This window comes from Aotus nancymaae, unplaced genomic scaffold (assembly GCF_030222135.1).
Source record: "Aotus nancymaae isolate 86718 unplaced genomic scaffold, 86718_ANA_hifiasm-v0.15.2.pri h1tg000007l, whole genome shotgun sequence".
Lineage (NCBI taxonomy): Eukaryota > Metazoa > Chordata > Mammalia > Primates > Aotidae > Aotus > Aotus nancymaae.
Genome location: NW_026988418.1, coordinates 9,605,893 through 9,623,171, shown reverse-complemented (window position 1 = coordinate 9,623,171; position 17,279 = coordinate 9,605,893). Strand labels below are relative to the sequence as shown.

The window sequence follows — 17,279 nt, the reverse complement described above, 5'->3', positions numbered from 1 at the left end:
TTCCACAAACAAGAATATTTTTGCACAGAAGCACAATATAACCATCAAAATCAGAAAACTAACATTGCTCTATTTCTACCATGTCATCCTCAGATCCCATTCAAGTTTTGCCCATTGTCCCAGTGTTGTCCTGAATAGCAAAAAGGATCCAGTCCAGAATTACACATGCATTTTCTCAGTCTTTCCTTGACCCTCATGACCTGTACATTGTTGAAGATTACAGGTCAGTTATTTTGTAGAATATCCCTCAATCATGGTTTGTCTGATGTTTCCTTATGATTAGATTCAGTTTATGCATATTTGGCAGGAATGTCATAGAAGTGATGTTATGTCCTTTTTAGTGCATTGTATTAGGGCCCAGAGTTTCACCATTATTTGTAACATTGACCTTGATTGCTTGATTAAGGTGGTATTTGCCAGGTTTTCCCACTATTACTGTTTTTTCTTTTGCAGTTAGCATCTTGTGGGACAGTACATTGAGATAATACTAATTTCGGTCTTCATCAACCTTTGTTTCTTTCATTTATTTATATCTACATGGACACATATATTCCTGTTTTGTTTAACGAGTTATATTTCTTTACTGTTTTCATTTGTGTTGATATGCCAGCTGTTCCAGATTTGGTTAGTGAGAGCCCCTTCAAGCTCACCATTTTGTTCTTTTAACATAGCCTCTCTCATTCTTTGAGCACTTCCTTCCTTTTTGGCACAAGATGATGTTCCAGGCTTATTTGATACTTGTGCTATTCTGTTCCTGGAATCAGCTGTTTCTTCAAAGAGCCCGGTTTCCTTTTAGTAGAGAATGGTATTATAAAGCAAGGTCTAGGTGCCCATATTGGGGTATTGTCCCCAGGACCTCTCAGGGCAGCAGTCCCCAACCTTTCTGGCACCAGGGACCGGTTTCATTGCTGGGGTGGGGTTGGGGTGGGAGTATTGGTTTCAGGATGAAACTGTACCACCTCAGATCATCAGGCATTAGTTAGATTTTCATAAGGAGCACACAACCACGATCCCTTGCATGTGCAATTCACAATAGGGTTTGTGCTTCTGTGAGAATCTAATGCTGAAGCTCAGGCAGTAATGCTTGCTTGCCTACTGCTCCGCTCCTGCTGTGTGGCCCTTTTCCTTACAGGTCATGGACCAGTACCAGTCTGTGGCCTGGGATTTTGGGATCTCTGTCTCAGGGGACAGAGCTAGGGAATATATGTATTCTGTGTACAGGCATTTACATATTTATGTTTATATACATTGAAATTCATGAGTTGATATCAGTAGCTATAATTCCAGTTCAAAACAAGAGGGTTCATTCTATTATTGTTAAGCAGGTGATTAATAACATACCCATCACTTCATAGAGTTACCCCCTTTTTTTTTTTGTAGTAAGAGTACCTAAAATCTACTCGGCAAATTACCAGTATATAATACAATATTATTAACTATAGTCTTTATGTTGTACATTGGTCACCTAGTGGCTTTTGGACTGTGTTGTTTTGAAAGGGGCTGTGTATTGTCTTTTGAGAGATGATGAAGTTTTACAGACTTAGAAGTCGGTGTTTCAGAAGAAAGGGAAAACCAAATATCTTGAAATTTTCACTTTTTAGGCAATCAAAAGGATTCTTTCTGTGGCTAACATTTAACATAAAATAATACTTAACTTGATTGATAATTATTAGAATCTTAACATACCTTGGTTAGTGTGCTGCTCCTAACTGAGGAAATTAGAAAACAATAATTTACATCTGCAGAATAATATTCATTTCTCTTCTAGCTCTTCCACCAAAACCACCTAAGCCAATGACTTCAGCAGTTACAAATGGAATGAAGGACTGTTCTGTTTCTCTTCAGGATGCAGAATGGTATTGGGGGGATATTTCAAGGTAACTAGAATGCTACTGTAATTGAATGCAGTTTTTTAAAAAGTCATTTGTGATAATTAGTAGTTAAAGTAAATAATTTTAAGCCAGGCATGATGGCTCACGCCTATAATCCCAGCAACTCAGGAGGCTGAGGCTGAAGAATCGCTTGATACCAGAGTTCCAGGTTGTAGAGAGCACTTTGTTGCACTCCAGCCTGGGCAACAGTGAGACCCCCAACTCTCAAAAAAAAAAAAAGAAAAGAAAAAGAAGGAAAGTAGAGCATTGTAATGCACTAGTAATTGTCATTTAAAGATTAAAATTTAAAAAATTTTGGGTGGGAACATTTCGTAAGTGTCTTAATACTTTGCTTCCCATGAAAAAGTGACAAGAAAATCTTTATTATTTATTTATTTCGAGACCGAGTCTCACTCTGTCGCCCATGCTGGAGTGCAGTGGCACAATCTTGGCTCACTGTAACCTCTGCCTCATGGGTTCAAGCAATTCTCTTGCCTCAGCCTCCTGAGTAGCTGGGATTACAGTCATGTACCACCACATCTGGCTAATTTTTGTATTTTTAGTAGAGCTGGGGTTTCACCATGTTGGCCAGGCTGGTCAAACTCCTGACCTCAGGTGATCCACCCGCCTTGGCCTCCCAAAGTGCTGGGATTACAGGTTTGAGCCACCGTGCCCAGCTGAAAAATTTTAAATTATGGGTGTGATTATTACTTCTAATACTATATTGAGGATGGATTTCTGAACAAGTGACACCTAGACATTTAGGATAGTTACATGTGTTTTAGAATTAACAATATTTGTGGGTGCTTACATTTCTGTACCTTTATTTCTCTAAGCCAGTGATACCAAAGTCTTTGCATGCACAAAAATTAATTGAGGTGGAGCCCAGGAATCTGCATTTAACAGCTTCCCTAGGTGAATTTAATGCAGTCTCTTTACACACCCCAGTTTGATAAACAGGACTCTTTAAGACAAATTTGTTTTTTGGGTAAAGTGTGGTTTTAGATTATTTTGAATCTAAAGAGGGAATTATATACATTTAATTAGAATATTATATTTTCTTATTAAAATTTTTTTCTTGTTAAACTTTGCTTTAATGGGTCTCAAATGTATTTTCTTTTTAAAGCTCTATCCATTTCTGTCAAATCAGCTTCAAGGTTGATGCTGTATTCCTCAATACACTTATCTATTCCTTTCTCTTCTGTGTTCTCTTCCTCTACCAAAATGGTATTTATTTAATTTTTTTACCCTTACTATTTCAACTATTTTAAGTGTACATTTTCATTGTTGTGAAACCATTATCACCATCAATCTCCAGAATGTTTTCATTTTTCCTAACTGAAATTCTGTACCCATTAAACAATAACCTCTCCTTCTCCCCTTCTTCAGCTCATGGCAACCATCATTCAGCTTTCTGTCTTATGAATTCAACTATTGTAGGTACCATGCATAAGTGGAATCATATAATAATTGTCCTTTTGTGACTGGATTATTTCACTTTTTTCATACGTCTTCAAGGTTCATTCATGTTGTAGCATGTGTCAGAATTTTATTCCTTCTTAAGGCTGAGTAATATCTTATTATATGTATATGCTATATAGTTTTTTATCCATGATCTGGACATTTGGATTGTTTCTAGCTTATGGCTATTGTAAATAATGCTGCAATTAATATTGGTGTACAAATATTTGAGTCCCTGAGTCCCTGGGTATATACTGGGTATATATCCAGTAATGGAATGGAATTGCCAGGTCATATGGTAATTCTGTGTTTAATTTTTTTGAAGAGGACTTAATACATTTAATTAAATTATTTTTATTTTTTTTTATTTTTGAGACAGAGTCTCGTTCAGTTGCCCAGGCTGGAGTTCAGTGGTGCAATCTCAGCCCACTGCAACCTCTGCCTCCCTGGTTCTAGCGATTCTCCTGTCTGAGCCTCCCAAGTAACTGGGATTACAGGCGCTTGCCCCACCACCATGTCCAGCTAATTTTGTATTTTTAGTAGAGACAGGGTTTCATCATGTTGGCCAGGCTGGTCTCAAACTCCTGACCTCAAGTGACCTGTCTGCTTCAGCCTCCCAAAGTGCTGGGATTATAGGCATGAGCCACTGCACCTGGCCATTTTACTTTAAAATTGATTCGAATATTTCTATTTTAATATTGTACAATAAAATAGTCTGTTATTTTTTTATTTTAAGATCATGTGGTTCTGCTGTGATTCAAGGGTCTTTTATGCCCTGCCATTTCCTTAAGCATTCTAGTGTTGTGCCTTAAGGTCCTAAACCAACTCTACAGAAGGAATTTGTTATTAGTAAAATTCAAACTAGGAGAATATCCAGTTGAAAGGTTATGAATTTAGTGAATTTTCCCCCTTCTGTTCAGAAACAGCTGTCACTGTTACTTAAATATAACCTTCATTCTAAACAGTCACTGTTTTTTCCTGAAACTTTACAAGTTCAGACCTGCGTAAAGAAGCCCTAAAGGTTTAATGGAAACAGTATCTCTTGCACACATTTGAAATTTGGAAGAGTTTAAAAATCAAATAGCCCTCCTTTAGATTGCATAACACCAAAAATCAAAACAGAAAGAACATATTTAGGGAGAAGAACTAAATGACCTCTAAAGGCCTCCATTATTCTATAACCTTAGGCACACCTACTACCCAAGCAGCTTTAGTAGTAACATGTAAAGGCAACCAGTGTTTATATTTTTTCATTTTTCCTAAAATTCTGTTCTTCAGGGAGGAGGTAAATGACAAATTGCGGGATATGCCAGATGGGACCTTCTTGGTCCGAGATGCCTCAACAAAAATGCAGGGAGATTATACTTTGACTTTGCGGTAAGTACTTTTCAGTCTTTTGGCTAGTGCTCTACTAATGTTATTTTAGTTCTGGGTATACAGATATTTCTGTATTTGTATCTTTATCTATATAATTTTTCATATTTTGATTTAATTTATGTACATAATTAAATGTACATAAATATATAGTTTGGCTAATTCTTTTTTCTGTATATTAAGTATTTAAATAAGTATTTAAACATTTTGTATAAAAATGGTAACTTAAAAAAATGTAGAAATAAAATGAAAAGGCTAAAATCCCAAAATGTAAGGGAGTAAGAAGCATACAGTTGACCTTATAAAGGAAGTAGAAGTCATGGGAATACTGTAAGGGTAAAAATGAATCTGTCCTTCAAATAACCCTATTATCTTCCTTAATGCAGACTTTAGAAAGCAGAACTCAACATAATTTTGGTTAATGAGGATATGTTGAAGATGAAGTAGTTCTCAGCCAGTATCATGCTTCCCACTTGGGCATGTTAGAGTCTTTTAAGTGTTGGATATATGAATTTTTATATTTACACATATTTTTTAAAGGTTGAGAAAACTGCATGAGAAATTTCTATATTTAATTTTAATAAAGTAGCCCAATTACAATAAAGCCTTATGATTTTTTTAAAAAAAGGAACTATTTAACAAAAAGAAAATAACAGTAACAATAACAATGACTAACTTTCTTGTACTAAGCCCTTTACATGCAATGTATCATTTATTCCTCACAACAGCCTTATGAGGTAGGTATTATTACTACTCCTGTTTTATAGGTGAGGTAACTAAGGGTTAACATGGTTAAGAAACTTACCTAAAGTCATATAGTTAGAAGGTGGTAGTGGAAGAGTTCAAATCCAGATTCATCTGACTCTTTGCTGCCTTTCCAGCTTAATATCTTTAGGAAAAATAATGCAATATTTTATGCTAATATGGCATAAATTTGGAGGCACTATTTTAGTTTCAGGTAAAGAGCTAAAGAAATGAATACCTTGGCACTTGAATTGTGCTGACTAATCAGTATTCTACAATAATTCATTGAACACAGTTTTTCCTCTACTCCAGTCAGGCTTCTGTCTCCACCACTCCACAGATACTGCTAAACCGGTGGCCACTTCTCTCTTCTTACCTTTAGCAGCATTAGTCATAGACACTTCTTCCTAAAAGCAGTTTATTGTTTTGGCTGTTAAGACATCATACTTTCCTGATTTTCTTCTTAAGTTATTTTGCTAAATATCTAAATGTTAAGTGTTCCAGGGCTCAGACTTGGGCCTCCTTTTCTTCTCTGTATTCATTCTCTTAAGGTGAACTTGTCCTGTTCCATGGCCTTAATATATCTGATGATTAATTTTAGGTGTCAGTTTGGCTGGATTAAGGAATACCTAGAGAACTGGTAAAGCATTATTTTGGATGTGTCTATGAGGGTGTTTCCAGAGCAGATTAGCATTTGGGTCAGTGGACTGAGTAAGGAAGATTGCCTCTCAATGTGGGTAGGCACCATCCAATTGGCTGAGGATAGAACAAAAAGAAGAAAGAATTTTATCTCTCTGTCTTGGAGCTGGAGCACACTCTTATTCTGTCCTTGGAAATCAGAACTCCACCCTTTGGACTCCAGGACGTATACCAATCCTCCCCATGCCTGTGGGCTCTCAAAGCCTTCAGTCTTGGACTGAGAGTTATACTATTAGCTTCCCAGGTTCTGAGGCTTTAGGACTTGGACTGAGCCACACTGCTGGCACCCCAGCTTGCAGATGGCCTGTAATGGGACTTCTCAGCCTCCATAATCATGTGAACCAATTCCCCTGATAAATCCTGTCATATTTATCTCTCTCTCTCCTATTGGTTCTGTCTCTCTGCAGAACTCTGATTAACACAGATTTGGTACCAAGAATGATTCTATAGGAAGATAATTTTTTTTTTTTTTTTTTTTTAAGACAGGATCTTGCTCTGTCTCCCAGGCTAGAGTGTAGTGGCGTGATCATGGCTCACTGCAGCCTTAACCTCCCAGGCCTAAGTGGTCCTCCAACCTCAGCCTTCTGAGTAGCTGGGACCGAAGGTGCATGCCACTACACCCAGCTGATTTTTGTGTTTTTTATTTTTTGTAGAGATGGAGTCTCCCTGTGTTGCCTAGGCTGGTCTCAAAACTCCTGGGCTCAAGCAGTCCTCCAGCCTTGGCCTCCTAGTACTGGGATTACAAGCGTGAGCTACTGCGCCCAGCCTGGGAAGATAATTTTAACAATCAGTTTCCTTAATTAGTTTTGGGGTTTCTGGAATTGGCTAATTTGATGAGACTTAAGAATGCTAAGGACCCTACTTCTAATAGTACAGAGAAAACTGATAGTCTATGATGTGAACTGTTTATATAGAGATATGCAAAATATATGCACTTGATACCTAATTTACCACCTGTAAGAGGCAAGAAACTTGGCAACTCTGTATTTGATACTTTCAAACATTTATAGAAAACTAAGGTTTTCTAATGTTGCTGGACAAAGTGATGAAAGTAAAGGATGAGCTCAGGGTTTTGATTTCCTGGCCCCAGCTCTGCCATAAATAGCCCAAGAGCTTCTAAGTATACCCTGAGTCAGTATCTTCTTTTCTGTTGCCACAGGTGTGAAATTGCAAAAAATCAATCATGCCCTCATCATGTGATTAGCTGAATTACAATCAAAGTTGAAATATTGGCCTTGTAAGGTGTCTGCTGTTAAAGTGAGGGCGTTGGTTGGGAAAGAATGGGATTCTGTACGTTGGGATGGGGATGTGTGGGAAGACCCTGATGAACCTGGGGACACTGAGCTCCTAAATTCTGATGAGTCTTGTTTGCTAGCAGAAATGGCCTTCCACCCCCAGTAGCAGCATCCCCCCTACACTGGCCTTTCCACCTGTGTCTAAGGGGATTGACCCTGCATTGCCTCAGGAAACCATAATGGCCTTCCTCAAGGCAGTTGCTAAGCAAGAGGATGCTGAGTCGCCTCAGGACCCATGCCCGCCACCCTTCTTTGCTTCTAGACCTATAACTAGACTTTGGATCACAGCAGCCCCTAAAGATGAGGTACAAAATATGACCCATGAGGAGATGCGCTACATGCTAAAAGAGCTACTTGAGTTTTCTAACTTCTACAAGCAGAAATCTGGAAAACATGTATGGGAATAGATATTTAGGGTGCAAGATAATGGTGGAAGGAACATAAAGTTGGATCAGGCTGAATTTATTGTTATTGGCCTACCAAATAGAGATTCTGCATTTAATATTGCGGCTCAGGGAGTTAGGAAAGGCAAAAATTTATTTGGTTAGTTGGCTGAAACATGGATGAAAAGATGGCCTACTGTGAGCCAGCTGGAGGTATCTGATCTATCTTGGTTAACATAGAGGGAGAGATTCAAAGACTTAGGGAGGAGACTGGGTTGCTAGAGTGGCTTTGTCACTTAAAGTTTATTCACACTGGGTGGGTCCAGATCACATACTTTTCAGCAGTACTTTGTGAGGAGGACCCCATCATCCCTGAACGCCATGATTGCTCTTCTCTTTAGGCCAAACCTTAAAATGGGAACTGCAGTCAGTCAATTGTAAATGCAGTGAAATAACTGGATCCCAGGGTAGCAGAGGCCAAGTGAAGGCACTCAGTTGACAAAGGCAGGGTGGACATAGTTATCATAAAGGACAGCAGAGGCAAAGCAACAGTCAGAATAGTCTGACTCATATAGACCCATGGCATTGACTAATTCACTGTATGGGTAGCTCACTGTCTACTTTCTTCTCCTTTTCTACCTAGTCTATCTTGCCTTACTGGAATTTAAATTCCCTGAGGTTGGGGAATTTGTTTAGTCATTGCTATATCTCCAGTGTCTAGATTAGTGCCTGATAATGGGTAAGCATTAGAGAATGGATGCCTAATATATATATATATATAGAGAGAGAGAGAGAGAGAGAAAGAGATAGGCTCGCTCTCTCCCTGTCACCCAGGCTAGAGTACAGTGATGTGATCATAGCTCACTGAAGCCTCAAACTCATGGGCCAGTTGATCCTCCTGCCTCAGCCTCCCGAGTAGCTAGGACTACAGGGATATGCCACCCTGCCTGGTGGCTAATTTTGTAAAAATTTCTTTGTAGAGATGAAGTCTCACTCACTATGTTGCCCAAGCTGGTCTCACGCTATGGGTCTCAAGTGATCCTCCCACCTTGGTCTCCCAAATGGTGGGATTACAGGCATGAGCCACCATGCCCAGCCTATAAATACTTATTTAATAGATGACTATGCTTTTTATTTATCTGGAAAATGGTTTTAATCCCACACTAAGTTATGGAATTTCATTCCTTTTAAGGCTGAATAATAATCTGCTATATATATATACTACATTTTGTTTATCCATTCATCACTTGATAGCATTAGCAAGAATGTTTGAAAGTTTTCATGTGTCTATCACAAAGTCTGACATACAGTAGGTGTTTGATAGGTGTTGAATAAATGTTTGAAGGAAAGACATTTAACAAGAGAAAGACAAAGAGAAGGTTTCTCAGGAAATGACAGTTGAACTAGACCTTGATAGATTTTGCAAGGCAGAAGAGTGATGATCTTAATTCAATTTAATAAGTACTTGCAACTTGGTGCTAGTTACTCTGCAGGGTATCTAACAATGAGTTAAAACTTCTGTCTCAAGGAATATATAGTCTAGTGAAGACAAAGGAAATGAGAAAATGGCTTTGAGTGAAAGTTTAATAGCAGGAGAGGTTCACACAATATGCTTTGGAGGCTGAAAGGAGGAAAAGAGCTATCTTTGTTAAGAGAATGTAGAAAACTGACCTTCATGGAAGAAATTGCATTTGCAGAATATCTTGAAGAAGGGGATAGGTTTAGACATGTAAAAAGTGGGAGAGAGTTGCAGGAATAGATAACAGTAGGAGCAAATATACAGAGGTGAGAATTTATAGCAGCTTTCTGTAAGTTGTAGTCCTGTTTGGCTAAAAGATAAAATTTGTAAAGAAGAAGTGGTAAGGGATAAGAGGTTGGAAAGGGGTCATGTTTAAGAGGGCTTTGAATTCCAAAACTTGGGAGTTTGTATTTAATGTTGTAGGTAGTTGGGAAGAACCACTATATTATTTCTGCAGGGAAACTGTGATCAGGCTATATTTTAGCTTGAAGGGATAGTCAGCATCTATCCCTTCTAAAAATCAATATTGGCTAGGCGCAGTGGCTCGTGCCTGTAATCCCAGCATTTTGGGAGGCTGAGATGGGGGCAGATCATGAGGTCAGGAGTTCAAGACCAGCCTGGCCAATATGGTGAAACCCCATATCTACTAAAAATATAAAATTAACTGGGCATGGTGGCGTGCATCTATAGTCCCCCTACTTGGGAGGCTGAGGCAGAAGAATTGCTTGAACCAGCAAGGGAATGGGGAATGACATGATCAAATGATTGGATACACAATTACCTAGGCTAGTAGCTCTAGGAAAGGAGTTGGGGAATTAAAAGGCAATGTAGAGTTTGAGAGCAGAGGGATTTGACAATAGAATAGGTATGAAGTTGAGGGAAACCTGAAGGTGACTGTGGTTTGAACCTGGTAGGCTGAGAATGAATATGCCATTTATAGAAATAGGAAAGTCAGGAGCAGTTTTAGGGGGAAGAAAGGATAGATACTGGTTTGTTTTTGTTTTTTTGATGGAGTCTTACTCTGTTGCCCAGGTTGGAATGCAGTGGTGCCATCTTGGCTCACTGCAACCTCCACCTCCTGGGTTCAAGCCATTCTCCTGTCTCAGCTTCCTGAGCAGCTGGGACTACAGGCGCCCACCACCACGCCCAGCTGGTTTTTGCATTTTTAATAGAGATGGGGTTTCACCATGTTGGCCAGGCTGGTCTCAAACTCATGATGATCTGCCTGCCTCAGCCTCCCAAAGTGCTGGGATCACAGGCGTGAACCACTATACCCAGCCAGTATTGATTTTTAGAAGGGATAGATGTTGACTTCTAGCTGCTCCAGAATTGCAAGGTAAATTTGTATCTAGGATATAGCTAGAAATGTAGGTTTAATGCTTAGAAGAGAGTATAGGGCCAGAGAAGGAGTCAAGCCACCATATGCATATAGAGTAAATGGGATTTTTATGAAAAAATATATAAATTTTAAAAGGTGGAAGCTGAAGGCAAATTTTTTTTTTTTTTTTTTTTTTTTAGGGAATAACTGTGTTTGGGGTCAGGGAAGAGACAGGAAAAGTAGTTTGAGAGAGCAAAAGAAAATAATAATTTCATCAAAGTTATGGAAGGATGAAATACTAAGAAGGGAGAGAGTGAGGGAGAAGGAAGGTCTGGGATAAAGGGTGGGGACACAGTCTCAGTTTGTTCACAGTCATTGGTGACTCTCAAATGAGAGGAATGATTGTGAGCCAGACTGCAGAGAGTAGTAGGTAGTGAGGAAATAGAGATTTTTCAGTTCAATAATTCTTAGTATTTAAATTGGTAGCTAGTATTCGTTGTAGAAAATCTGGATACTTAAGAAATCTTTAAGAATCTGCTATCTTCCAGGCATTGGACTAGGTGCTGAGATTACAAGGAGGACTAGCAAGATAAAGACATGACCTTCAATTCCTTCATTCCTTCTCTCATCTCTGCTTAGAGTCCATGGTCCATTATTATTAAAGTTACCCATATTAATATATTCTTAAGAAATTTGACCCTAACCTGACTAAATTCCAACACTTACTAAATTCAATTCTCCACCTAGTTCTTGCCTGTACTTGATCTGCTGAATGTGGAGAAAGGGACATGACCACACGAACTGGTCTCACATTAATTATGACCACTAACCTTAAGTGACCTTTAAAACTGCCTAGCTTAAGAAAGAAAAAAAATAAATAAATAAAAAGAAAAAAGATAAAAAGAAAAAAGATAAAAAGAAAAAAAAAACTGCCTTGCTTAACTTCCACATTTCCACAATCCATTCACCCTGCTCCCCCATCTATTTCCTAAGTGACAATTTCACATGTTCTTTTTTTTTTCTTTTAAAGGACAACTCTTCTGTCTGACTGTGTCCACATTATCAGTGAAATTAAAAGCAACCTCTTTAGGTTGTTTTTAATTTCACTGATAATGTGGACACAGTCAGATGAGAACTCCTTCATGCTCCTATTACCATAGCTATCAACATATTTACACATTAATGTGAATAGTCTGCCTTTTTCCTATTCCAGTGGATGACTGTTCATGTCCTTGCCCAGGGTCTGCTTCTCCGTTTATGGACTGTATCCCATCCCATCCCTCTAATCTACTCAAGTACATCACTCTAGGAATTATCTTGTCCTCTTTTTTGGATCAACAATTTTTGTCTCTCTACTGAGTCATTCCCATCAGCATATAGATATGGTCTATTATCTCCCATTTAAGAATAACAAATAAATAAAATTCTGTGAACCCTGTATCTCTTTCTAGCTACTTCCCTATTTCTCTTCCCTTGTTGACAGCAGTATTCCTTGAGACACTTGTCTATGGGCATTTCTTCTCCATATTCTTCTATTTTCTTGAATCCATTCCAGTCAGGCTTCTGTCCTTTCCATTTCACTGAAACCATTTACTCAGTTCATTTAGTGATCTCTGCTTTGCCAAACCAGTTATCACTGGACTTGGTTGATAATTTCTTCTTTATTGAAATGCTTTTGTATGAATTGGTTTTTAGGATATCACACTCTTAGTTCTCCTCTTACTTCATTAATTGCTCCCTTTTGGTTTCCTTTGCTGGTTCTTCCTTCCATATCTCTGACCACTAAACATTGGCATACCCCAGTGCTTAGACCTTGGACCTCTTCTTTTGTCCAGCTATGCTCACCTTCATATAACATCCGTAGGCTGGCAACTCCTGAATTTGTATCTTTAGCCCAGGCCTTTCTCCTGAACTTTAGATTCTTTAAGTAGGCTTCTGGATCATCTGCTTTTGAATGTTTAGTAGGCATCTCAAACTTTTTTTTTTGCTTATAGTATGGTTTTAAATGTCTGGATGGTTTTTTTTTTGGAGATGGAGTCTCACTCTGTCACCCCAGCTGGACTGCAGTGGCACGATCTCGGCTCACTGAAATCTCCACCTCCTGGGTTCAAGCAATTCTCCTGCCTCAAGCTCCCAAGTAGCTAGGATTACAGGCATGCACCACCATGCCAGGGTAATTTTTATATTTTAGTAGAGATGGAGTTTCACCATATTGGTCAGGCTGGTCTTGAACTCCTGACCTCAAACGATCCACCCACTTTGGCTTCCCAAAGTGTTGGGATTACAGGTGTGAGCCACTGCGCCCAGCTATACACATTCTTTTTAAATAGCCTTCTTCATGTCAATAAATGACAATTCCATTCTTCTGATTGCTAAAGACAAAAACCTTGTAGTCATCTTTATCTTGTCTCTGTCATATTTGTATCTAAGCCATCAGCAAATCCTGTCAGCTCTGTCTTCAAAATATATTAAGAATCTCACTATTTCTCATGATCTCTATCTACTGCTGCTACCCTCATCCAAGACACCATCATGTCTTGCCTAGATTATTATAATAGTTTCATAACTGATCTTGCCACTTCTACTCCTGCCCACTTTGAACAGTCTTTTCTCAACTCAGCAGCTAGAGTGAGCCCTTTAAACCACAAGATAGATTATATAATTCTACTGAAAACCCTTTTGTGCCTCCCCATCTCACTCAGTAAAAACTAAAGCCCTTACAGTAACCTACAGATTGCTATTACATAATCTAAGCTCCTTTTACATCTCTTACCTAGCCTTCTGTTACTCTCACTTTTGCTCATTCAGCCCCAGCATCACTGGCCTCTTTGCTGTTGCTCGAACATGCCATGCATACCCTTACTGCACCTCTCTCTGGAAAACTTCCCTTACATATCTGCTGTGCTAGCTCCCTCACTTCACTTAGAACTCTGTTGAAATGTCACGTGAATGAGAGGTTTTCCTTGAGCGACACAAACAATTCCTCCACCACAAGAACTCTTTTCCCTTTACTCTGCTTTATTTTTTTCCCAGTAGGCATATTACCATTTGGTATAGTTCGTTGTTTATTTTTGTGTTCTATCTTGAGAAATTTTGTATCCTCCTTAATAAACTGAAAGATAGAGATATGTTCCTTATGCAGTTAAACTAGAAGCTCCATGAGAGCATGGACTGTATCTGGCTTATCATATATCTGTAGTGCATTATGTAATTCCTGGCACATAGTTATGCAGCACATCATTTTAAATGAATGAATGCCTTTTAACTTTAATAGAGAGTCCAGCTTGCAATTATTGTATTTGTGGGTGTGCACATTTATAGTAACTGTATATGATTAGATGGTCCTTCTCATGTATATTTAATAGAAATAGTCTATCTCCATCTAAAAACTGACATTCTAAACATTGTTTAAATCAGTTTTAGGGTCAAACTTATTGTGTTTGACCTTTTACAAATTCCAATGCCTCATTTATTATATAAAATGGCATGGTATAAAGAGAGGGGGGCATAAGTCTGCATGCTGCTATAAGAAGAGTTGAATGGGAATGGTACAGCATTTTGCCATGAATCAGCCTGCTGTTGTTTTAGATTATGCCTTATGGGACTTGCAAAACATTGCTATTTTGAACTTTGGTTATAAATTATCTTTTAAGGGACCATTTAGATATGACTCAGTAAACAAAGGTGGCCTGAACTATCCAAGCATGAAATTATATTCATCTAATATACATAGCTCTTCAAAAGCTACACTTTGTAAAACAGTTGAATGACTTGAATCATTTACGTGTTGTAATGACCTAAACAATCATTTCTGAGAATTATAAGCAAGTATAAAAGACAAAATAAGATTCTAGATTAATTACAAAGCTATAAATCATAGATTAAGGAGCTCAATTATGTTTGTGCATTAACAACAAAACCTTGAGTGTGTTGGTGATTGTGCAACAAATGTTTATCATCCCCTTCATATAGAGATGGCTTCTGCTCCCCCAACAGAGACATACAACCACATATCTTTAGGTCCTTAAGAGATATTTTTTCTGTTCTCCCTGAAAAAAATAATGATAGAATTTAAATTTGAAAATTCATTCAGAATGTAAACAAAAATAGATTTTACTTCTGTTTTATTTTTCTTAAGTGATTTTTTTTGCTACATTTGTTCATACTGAATGCTCTGAAGATCCGTAGATCTTTAATAACCAAGGTATTTTATGGACAAAAAAAGTGAAAATAATAATGTATATATGTTTACACACACAATAATATATGCCCTTTCGCTCCTTCCAGCCTCATTAACATAGTAAAACTTGTTTATTATGTGACACCAAGCTTTCACATCTCCATATGAAACCAGTACTTCAGTTGAATTTGGGGGAAAAAACATCTACTTTTGTTGTCTTGTTGTTCACAGGAAGGGAGGCAATAATAAATTAATAAAGATCTATCACCGGGATGGTAAATATGGCTTTTCTGATCCTCTGACATTTAATTCTGTGGTGGAGCTCATTAACCACTATCACCATGAATCTCTTGCTCAGTACAATCCCAAACTTGATGTGAAGCTGATGTACCCAGTGTCCCGATACCAACAGGTATGATTATGGAAGTCCTTGATAGCTATTGAGCAAGTCATTATTTAACAACCTTATTTGATTTTATTTACCAGGCTTATCAGTTTTAAAAAAAATCTAGCCATTTTGTTATTTATTTATTTCTTTTGAGACAGGGTCTCTGTTGCCCCAGGTTGGAGTGTAGTGGCATGAATATGGTTCACTGCAGTCGACTTTCTGTGTTCAAGCAGTCTTCCTGCCTCAGCCTCCTGAGTAGCTGTAATCACAGATGCATGCCACAACTTCTGGCTAATTTTAAAATTTTTTGTAGAGATAGGGCCTTGCCATGTTGCCCAGGCTAGTTTTGAACCCCTGAGCTCAGGCAGTCTTCTTGCTTCGGCTACCCAAAGTGTTGGGATTATAGGCATGAGTCACTGTGCCTAGTGCCTGCTTAAGATTTTAGATATTTTTGGAACTTATTTTGTGGCTACCCTTCTGTAATAGCTTCTCGCATGTATTTGTTAACTTTACATAAAAATACTTATGTTTATGTTTCCCACTTATACTTCATATCTTAATTTTTAAGGTATTAATTATTTTGATGTGATTTAAAGGCTGATCTTACTGTTATAAAAAGGATTTGGCGGTGGCTCACGCCTGTAATCCCAGCACTTTGGGAGGCCGAGGCTGGTGGATCCCGAGGTCAAGAGATCGAGACCATCCTGGTCAACATGGTGAAACCCCGTCTCTACTAAAAATACAAAAAATTAGCTGGGCATGGTGGTGCGTGCCTGTAATCCCAGCTACTCAGGAGGCTGAGGTAGGAGAATTGCCTGAACCCAGGAGGCGGAGGTTGCGGTGAGCCGAGATCATGCCATTGCACTCCAGCCTGGGTAACAAGAGCAAAACTCCGTCTCGAAAAAAAAAAAAAAAAAAGGATTTGGTACCTTTGTGTGCTTGATATTAATACAGTGCTTAAACTTCTACAGTTGAAATACAATTTAAAAATAATAGATGGTTGAGGTGATATTTTCCTTTAAACAACAGATGTGGAAAAAGTTGCATGTCAGAATTGTTAACATTCTTTATTTTTTTTGTTTACCTGTATAGGATCAGTTGGTAAAAGAAGATAATATTGATGCAGTAGGTAAAAAACTGCAAGAATACCACTCTCAGTATCAGGAGAAGAGTAAAGAGTATGATAGGCTATATGAAGAATATACTAGAACATCCCAGGTTGGTATATTTATGTTGTTTTGACTAGTATGTGTGCAATGTTTTAGTTACATTAAATTTTCTATCATTCACTTGGTGATTTTTAGCTGTTTTAATGTCTTAAAGGCTAAAACAGCTTTTTTTGAAACTTGGATGATATAAATTCCCCTCCTTTCTTAATTGGTTAGGGATATAATTGTATCAGTTAATGTTAACTGGTCGCAAATGACAAAAAACATAACAAAGTCTTCAGATAGAAATTTAGTTTTCTTTCATGTGTATATAGGCACTACAGGGGTGTTAGGGTAACTCCACTGTCCTTAGAACTTAAAGGCATTTTCTGTTTTGATGCTTTGCTATCTGTGGAAGAGGGCTTACTCTAATATCAGCCATCACAACCATATTGTAGTAAACAGGAAGGAAGAATAGGAAGGAGAAGGGAAGGTTCTCTATCTTTAAGACAACTTCCTAAAAGGAGCACACTCAGCTTTCACTTTAATCCCCACTGGCTAGAACTAAGTCACATGGTCATACCTTGCTACAGTTCACAGCTAGCTGTAGGGGAGGCTGAGAAATCTAGTTTTTATTTGGTCATGTGTGCTCAGCTAACGTGGGGATTTCCTGAGGAAGAAGGAGCTGATGGCAGAAATTGTGGGATTACTAGTAGGCTTAACTGTACAGTTTTTAGATCATTAACTTTAATAATCAGTAATAATTATTTTTAATATTTATGATATAGAGCAAAATTCTGTAGAATAATCTAGTTCCTTTCCTAGGACTTCTTATGCCTGACTACTTTGATTCTTTTTTAGCTAGACTTGGATTGGTTTAATTTGCCCTAAGTTGTTAC

The 17,279-nt window shown here is 38.1% G+C and overlaps 1 protein-coding gene across 5 annotated transcripts in view; it reads left to right on the top strand.

Moving 5' to 3' along the window:
* The window catches only part of PIK3R3 (phosphoinositide-3-kinase regulatory subunit 3), a 107,344-nt gene that overhangs the window by 50,710 nt on the left and 39,355 nt on the right, over window positions 1-17,279 (top strand). For 4 of the 5 annotated variants that reach the window (XM_012434561.2, XM_012434560.2, XM_012434562.2 and 1 more), the window contains 4 exons: window positions 1,769-1,877; window positions 4,611-4,709; window positions 15,076-15,256; window positions 16,325-16,450. In XM_012434561.2, the coding sequence (XP_012289984.1) occupies window positions 1,769-1,877; window positions 4,611-4,709; window positions 15,076-15,256; window positions 16,325-16,450 (515 nt within the window). Of the gene's footprint in view, window positions 1-93; window positions 224-1,768; window positions 1,878-4,610; window positions 4,710-15,075; window positions 15,257-16,324; window positions 16,451-17,279 lie in introns of all 5 variants that reach the window. The other variant, XM_012434563.3, reaches the window with a different exon arrangement.